This window comes from Aphis gossypii, unplaced genomic scaffold (assembly GCF_020184175.1).
Source record: "Aphis gossypii isolate Hap1 unplaced genomic scaffold, ASM2018417v2 Contig00688, whole genome shotgun sequence".
NCBI classification, from domain to species: domain Eukaryota; kingdom Metazoa; phylum Arthropoda; class Insecta; order Hemiptera; family Aphididae; genus Aphis; species Aphis gossypii.
This window is the reverse complement of record NW_026083230.1, coordinates 54,055-61,782: the sequence shown is the minus strand read 5'-3', so window position 1 is coordinate 61,782 and position 7,728 is coordinate 54,055. Positions and strand designations below refer to the sequence as shown.

The 7,728-nt window shown below is 38.3% G+C and overlaps 3 protein-coding genes across 3 annotated transcripts; all 3 read left to right on the top strand.

The window, feature by feature from the left end:
* Positions 1–236: 236 nt before the first annotated feature.
* Positions 237–2,565, top strand: LOC126555049 (uncharacterized; the record flags this gene model as incomplete). The annotated part of the gene is made up of 3 exons (XM_050210014.1): positions 237–503; positions 794–1,392; positions 2,256–2,565. Coding segments are annotated over 3 exons (1,176 nt in total), but the record flags the coding sequence as incomplete, so codon positions are not given.
* Positions 2,566–3,336: 771 nt separating this feature from the next.
* LOC126555048 (uncharacterized) lies at positions 3,337–4,557 on the top strand. The gene is made up of 2 exons (XM_050210013.1): positions 3,337–3,560; positions 4,374–4,557. The coding sequence occupies exons 1-2, from the start codon at positions 3,337–3,339 to the stop codon at positions 4,555–4,557; spliced, it is 408 nt and encodes a 135-aa protein (XP_050065970.1).
* Positions 4,558–5,511: 954 nt separating this feature from the next.
* LOC126555047 (ATP-dependent DNA helicase PIF1-like) lies at positions 5,512–6,555 on the top strand. Its single transcript, XM_050210012.1, has one exon. The coding sequence runs from the start codon at positions 5,512–5,514 to the stop codon at positions 6,553–6,555; it is 1,044 nt and encodes a 347-aa protein (XP_050065969.1).
* The last annotated feature ends 1,173 nt before the right edge of the window (positions 6,556–7,728 follow it).

Genomic DNA, 7,728 nt, shown 5'->3' with positions numbered 1-7,728 from the left:
AAGCAGTTTTGCTAGAATTAAACACAGCGGGAACCGACTTATGCCGCACCCTGTATATCTATATAGAAATACTCGTATAGTATATAATATCTTCTTATGTTGCAATTTATTAGATTCCCTAGCGGTGAGATAATTTTATGCAATATGCTTATTATTAATTCATGCTTTTTCACTATACATAACATAAACTTATATTATTGTACGCACATTAAAACTGACCTCCTTTTATGATATAGTTAGTTCAACCGGTCTTGGAGATTGCGGCACTAGGCAACGAACAAGAAGTGGACGTGGCTATCCCTGATGACAACGAGATAGAGGTGGAAATTATTGAAGTCCAAATGGATGAGGTAATGATGGACATAAATGAAGAAGACCCATTGCAACCCGAGGAAGTGGTACAAGGTGACATTGAGTTTGTGGATTTACTGCCTGCTGACGCAGAGGCAGTATTTGAATTCAGGGATATATTTGACGTTTTACTACCAGGCTTCGATGAAGAGGTCAGTAAATATCTCATACACTATAACAGTGTTTCCCAAAGGGTGTGCCGCGGCACACTAGTGTGTCGTGAAATTTGAAAGGTGTGCCGCGACAACTTGAACTTTTTATAAAAATACCCGACATCATTATATACCTATTATTCAATAAGTAGATTATATTTATCCAAAGTGTTCCGTGACTTATAAAAAATAATAATAATGTGCCGCGATTGGAAAAAGTTTGGGAACCACTGCACTATAATGAATATTGGTTACAGTTTTTTCTTTTACAACTGTCATTTTAATTACAGTTTGTGCCGATTCCACCGGGTGTTCCCAGAACGCACGTGCCCATGAGAGACCGTCTGGCTGGCATTCAATATGAACTTCCAGAGCGCCATGACATTGGACCATTGGATGCCGTCTGCACGCAATGTGGTGCCCGTCATTTCTCTTGCGAACGTGTCAACAGAAATCATTTTACAACGTGTTGTAATAACGGTCAAATGGCCGTTACAGGAGAGCGTGTGTTGGGTCAACCACCAGAGTTATTAATTCGTTTGTTGATAGATGATTCACAGGTAGCTAAACATTTTCGCAAAGAAATCCGTCGGTACAACAACACACTGGCATTTGCTGCGTTCTCCACTGACCTCAACCCAAGACGTTTGCCAGGTCCGGGACTGAGAGTGTTCACTCTACACGGGCAGGTGTACCGCAGAATTAGTAATGACGTTGTCAGGAATGAACTGATGCAACCGAAATACTGCGAGTTATATTTCATTGAATCCGAGTCAGCCAACCAGATTCGTATGGCACAACAACCACGCACAAGCCCATTGTTGGAGAACTTGCTTACAGACTTGGACAGTCTATTACGGCAAATCAATCCATTCGCAGTGGCTTTTGAGTAATATATTAATAATATATATTTAGTTAAATAAACACATATCACATTAATTAATTATTAATTAATAAGTAATAATAAATAATTATTGTAGTCATGTGTAGTTAATATTTCATTGAAAACACAACATTCGTGTAAATTGTAGTGTAACATTTTATATATATTTGTAGTTTACATTACCACTCATTAAGAAACCAATTTTTTAAGTTTTAATTTAATTATTTCAAACTATTCCCATATCATATTATGATATCGTAACAAGACTTAATACACTTGTGTAATGTAGTTGATTAATTTTTGTTTATTTTATTTTACTTTTATTATTATATATATACAGTGTGTATTGTACCAAAAAAAAAAACTTTGACTTAATACCTCTATACTTATTTTTACTTTTATTTTTATTATACCAAGTAATATATTTTTTTAACAAAATTTACCATTCAACAATGATACATAACATAATTAATACTGTCCTGTACTGTTGTTCAGGTTACACTTGCATATGGTTAACTATAATAAGTGTTATTGAGTTATTTTTCATGCAAGTGATACATCATATGGCTTTGAGTGACTTTACCTTACAATACTTACAATTTTTAATACTGCATCCACAATTCTAATAAGAATATTTAGCGAAAATACCGAAAATTCAAGTGTATGATTGAACAAATTTCATAAAACATGATGTACACTATAAACTAACCTTATCTATACACCATACATACAATACAACCAAGCATACAGATAATAACTATAATTATATTATTAATTATTTACATGAAAATGTTCATATATATACTGTACACATATTACGTGAATATATATACAAGATACACACATGCTTTAATATTATTTTGTTACAGAAACATGCGACAAGTATGGCAGAGGGAACAAGATGCTGCTGCTGCCAATCCCATGTTACAACCGAGAAGGGTGACCATGCACATAATTTCCGACCCAAACAATGATCCACGGCGATACAATCAACCAGCTGCTCATGTGAACGAGGTAGCTGTCGTCTTTGTTGGTGAAGATGGTCAACCACCAGGGAACCTAGATCTTTTTATCTATGACTCCAACCCGGTTAACCCAAATCACCGGATGCAAAGCATATCAGCAGGTTCGTCTCATGCGGATCCAATGTTGTATCCACTGTTCTTCCCGTACGGATAAACCGGATGGCATTACAACTTACTACAAGAGGGCAACCGCCGAAACACGGTTCGGGTTCGTAACACCATCAGGGAGTTTGTATGTTACCGTCTGGCCATTAGATACACTGGAAACAATAGCAATGGGAATGAAGGTAATACATTTAGTTTATTGCGTGCAGGTGGTTTTTTATTGCAGCAGTTTGTGTGTGATCAATACGTCCGTATGGAAGCGAACAATCTGCGCTACACTCGAGACAATCAGAGAGCGCTTTTTGCTGATGCATATCGGGGCCTTGTGGACCACATAAACCAACAGCTCCACGTTGACGAAATCAACCCTGTAGGCCGCAGGACGATTCTACCATCGACGTTTGTAGGTGGTCCTCGGTACATGAAACAATGTTACCACGACGCAATGGCTATTGTGCGTAAGTATGGAAAACCTGACCTATTCATAACGTTTACATGTAACCCCAAGTGGCCAGAAATAGTAGACAACATTCCATGTTGGTTGAAGGTAAACGACAGGCCCGATTTGGTGGCGAGGGTGTTCCATGCAAAACTAAAGTAGCTAATGCATGACATAACGGTCAATAGAGTGTTTGGTAACATAGCTGCTTATGTGTATACAGTTGAGTTTCAGAAACGTGGTCTACCACACGCACACATACTAATAATCTTGCACGAGGATAGCAAGTTGCTTACTGCTGACGACGTCGACAACGTTGTGTGTGCCTACTTGCCTGAACCGGCAACCGAAAGACGACTATTTGACAGAGTGAAATCGCACATGGTTCACGGACCGTGTGGACAACTCAACCGCAGCAGTCCGTGTATGTTGGACAACAGTTGTTCAAAGAAGTATCCCAAAGAATACAGTGAAGAGACTCTGTACATTTCTGATAACGGTTACCCGACTTACCGCAGACCGAACAATGGACTTGTGGCAAACGTCAGAGGTCACCCTGTCGGCAATGAGTTTGTTGTCCCGTACAACCCGTACTTGCTGGTTAAGTATGACGCACACATAAACGTTGAGGTGTGCTCTACTGTGAAGAGCGTAATGTATTTGTATAAATATGTATACAAGGGCCATGACGCGGCTACCTTGGAAATTCGGAATGGAGACGAAATAGATAAGTAAGTGAATTAATCTTAAAGTTGTAAAAATTACATTTCACTAATTATTATAATTTTAACTTAATTTGTTCTCTATTGTTTGTTTACTATTTTACAAATACTTATTTACTTAATAGTATATTACATTATATGCTATATGAATACATAGCATAATTATTATATCATTTAACGGTAATATTACTGTTCAATCTTATTTGTTATTGTTATTATGTATTGTATCTGTTATTTTTTTGGGGTAATTTCTATTTAGATTATGCAATAAAAATATCTAATATTCTACTTCAATACAATACACTTAGAACAGTCTACTAAACATATTGTAAAGATGTATCAATCTTCCCAGTAACGTTAACTTCGTTATTATTATTTATACAACAATGTATATTATATATTTTAATATATTATTATGATTAGCAATTTCTAATTTAATTTAATTTAATTTAATTTAATTAGATATTAAAGTAATTAAATAAACCAAGAAAAACAATTGTCAACTACAATAACATTGCATATGGCATACCAGTATCACATATTAGTTAACTACTACTACACTTTAAACTTATTATTATATATATAAGATTTCATGTAATATAAATTGTATAATGATATATGTTGTTGTTGCCTAACACTTTTTTTTTTTAATATAATATATTTATTTTTTGATATAATATATATTATTGATTTCAGTTACATAAACTCGCGGTACGTCAGTCCGCCAGAAGCTGTTTGGAGGTTGTTTTCGTATGAAATGCATAACAAAAGTCATACCATCGTTAGACTACCCGTCCACCTGGAAAACTATCACAACGTGTACTTTGAACCCGGACAGGTATTAGAGCGAGTACAAAACGCCGCCGCTGGCTCGAACTAAACTCACGGCTTTCTTTGCGCTCAACGCCATCGATGTCGAGGCTAGACAATACCTGTACCACGAGATACCGGTACACTACACTTGGAACGTGACACGCAGATCATGGGCGCGACGGCAAAGACAGATGACGTACGAGACGTTGGCTCGAATGTACGTCGTCAACCCACTTGATCGAGATCGTTTTCATTTGAGATTGCTACTTCTGCACAAGAGAGGTTCACAGTCTTTCCGCGATATGAGGACAGTAGACGGGGTGGTGCCTCCAACCTATGCGGCTGCAGCCGTCACAATGGGACTTTTGGAAGACGACCGGGTTTGCATGGCAGAATCGGCAACATTGGACACTCCAGTTCAGCTTCGTTACCTATTTGTGACGATACTGTTGTTTTGCGAGACCGCAAACCCGCTGGCGTTGTACCAAGTCAGCGAAGCTCACATGATGGAGGACTTTAATCAGCGATTGCGAGACGCCGAGCACGCTAGAGCGGAGTGTCTCAACGCCATCGCGCAGTTACTTCAGGTTCACGGGAAATCGCTCTCGGACTACAGTTTACCTCTATTGGACGTCGCATTGCTAGAAGAAGACCCTAACGATGACATTCTGTGTGCAATAGACGCGGCGGTACGCTGGACTGTACAATTGGACGGCTTGAAGGACGAACAACGGACAGTGTTCGATCGTGTGATGGCGGCCATAAACGACAACAGAAACTGCTCAAAAATGTTTTTCGTCGACGGACCCGGAGGATCAGGTAAAACGACGTTATACGGATGCCTCATATGGTCTCTTCGCAACCAAGGGCGATCCGTGTTGTCCGTGGCATTTACAGGAATTGCAGCATCGCTGATGGACGGCGGCATGACGGTGCACTCTACGTTCGGGTTGCCGTTCGGTACACTGACTGACGATTCAACGTCGACAACGCGGCACTCATCGTCTGGGATGAAGTGCCAATGTCACCGGGACTACAACTCAAGGTGGTCAATAGATTGCTCAAGGACATCATGGGATCGGAATTACCGTTTGGTGGGAAACCGGTCCTGTTCGCCGGCGACTTCAGACAGATACTGCCTGTCGTGCGCAGAGGGACAAGGAGTGACATTGTAAGGTCGTCGATTAAATATAACTCTCTGTGGCGCGACATGGAACAGTTCAGTCTGACGCGAAACATGCGTGCCGACAACGATGTGGACTTTGCTACTTGGTTGCTACAGCTCGGGAGCGGCCAGTTGCCAGCGGTCGACGGTGTTCGGGACAGCGTCGAAATCCCCCAAGAAATGGTATGTGACATCGCTAATTTGATTGATTTTGTTTTACCGCAGCAAATGTCGTTGGCAAACATCGACGAGTTTGCTCGGAAAATAATTTTATGTCCCAGGAACGACGATTGTAGGAAGGTCAATCGCACGGTGTTACAACGCATCGATGGAGCTCAACGGAGCTACACGGCCATAGACACTGTTGAGGTCGATGACCCTGACGAAGTGGCCAATTATCCGACAGAGTTCCTCAACACTCTGGAACCGGACGGACTGCCGCCGTACAACTTAACGCTAAAGGTGGGTTCGATTGTCATGTTGCTTAGGAACCTAGATTCTAAGAGACGACTTTGCAACGGTACGAGATTGGTTGTCACTGAATTACGACGATACAACTTCAAGGCGAAGATGTTGTCTGGTGGTGTACAGGACGAAATAATCATACCTGCGATACCACTCACGTCGTGTGGCGAAGATGACCTGCCCATCATAATGCGAAGAGTACAGTTCCCCGTACGTTTGTCGTTTGCGATGACCATTAACAAGTCACAGGGTCAAACGTTTGATAGAGTTGGATTGCTTCTGCCTTCACCGGTATTCACGCACGGACAACTGTACGTAGCCTTTTCACGAGTGAGGAACTCACAATCCATAAGACTTGGTATGTGTGGTGATGGTCATGGTAGATTCGTCACTAAGAACATTATATACAGAGAGGTCCTGCAAACAACTGCATAATGAAGCCTGCAAGAACTTAATCGTTAACATCTGTGACCTGTGTTATCAAAGGGATCTGTGTGATCCAAGTGGTCTGTGTGACCCACAGTTTATGGGCAGTCATGAGTGCAACTCGCGGAGAGAAAGTTTGACAACCTCCACGTGGTTCTCTCTGGATGCGAATTCGCTTTGTAGTGAAATCGTAACTTATGTCAAACATGTACTTAAACTTGCTTCAAACACACGAGTTGGTAAAATATTTAGAATATTATATCATATCAAATGTATGTTATTGTTTGTATTTATATTGTTTCAGAAACATAAGGAGTAATAATTCATGTTGGATACTCTTATATTCTAAACCAATGCAAATGTGAACATAATCAATAATAATAAAACTATCATTCTACTAATTTGCAACTAAAGTAAAAACTGTTAACCATAACAATTTGCTACACGGCATGTATAGCATTTTATTTGTGTATTCCATTATTTTTTTTTATTTCATTTATAATCTACTTATGTTGAGCATGCATTTAAATTTACACATTTAATTTGTATTTATATTGTTTGTCAATGTCCTTAAGAAACATAACAAGTATTAAGTAATGATTGATATTGTTTCATTGAACAAAAATTTTAATTGTTATAATACAACATAAGCATTGTAGTTACTGATTTGTAACCAAATCAGACACTGTTGACCATAACAATTGTTATAACACACACCATGTACAGCGTTTTATGTATGTAATATTTTTATTGATTACTTACATTGTAATAATAATTATAATACACATTGTACTGTATGTTTTTTTTTATGTCTCATGTTCAAAATATATATCAAATATATCATAAAAATATACAATATTCTTAATTATTTACCATTACAAACAATTAAAAAGAATAAACTCCAATACCTACTTAAACGTATTATTGCAAAGTTTAATTTTATATATACAATAATATATATTTATTGTTTGTTAATATTATACTTTACTATAGTGTCCTTTAAAATACTTTATATTCCTTTAATTAATTTGATTTTCAAATACATGTGTACAATATATGATGTGGTCGATTAATTTTTAATATAATATATATGTGTTTAAGAACTAACATCACACTTTCACAGGTATAGATATACACTGGTTGAGGACGGATAGCTAGACACTCAATTGCAATTTTTCGTAT

Excerpts from the sequence above, each read along its gene's own strand:
- LOC126555048 (XM_050210013.1), top strand. The coding sequence starts at position 3,337 with ATGGTTCACGGACCGTGTGGACAACTCAACCGCAGCAGTCCGTGTATG. Across the intron at positions 3,561-4,373 it reads AACCCGTACTTGCTGGTTAA|TTACATAAACTCGCGGTACG; the intron begins GTATGACGCACA and ends TATTGATTTCAG.
- LOC126555047 (XM_050210012.1), top strand. The coding sequence starts at position 5,512 with ATGTCACCGGGACTACAACTCAAGGTGGTCAATAGATTGCTCAAGGAC.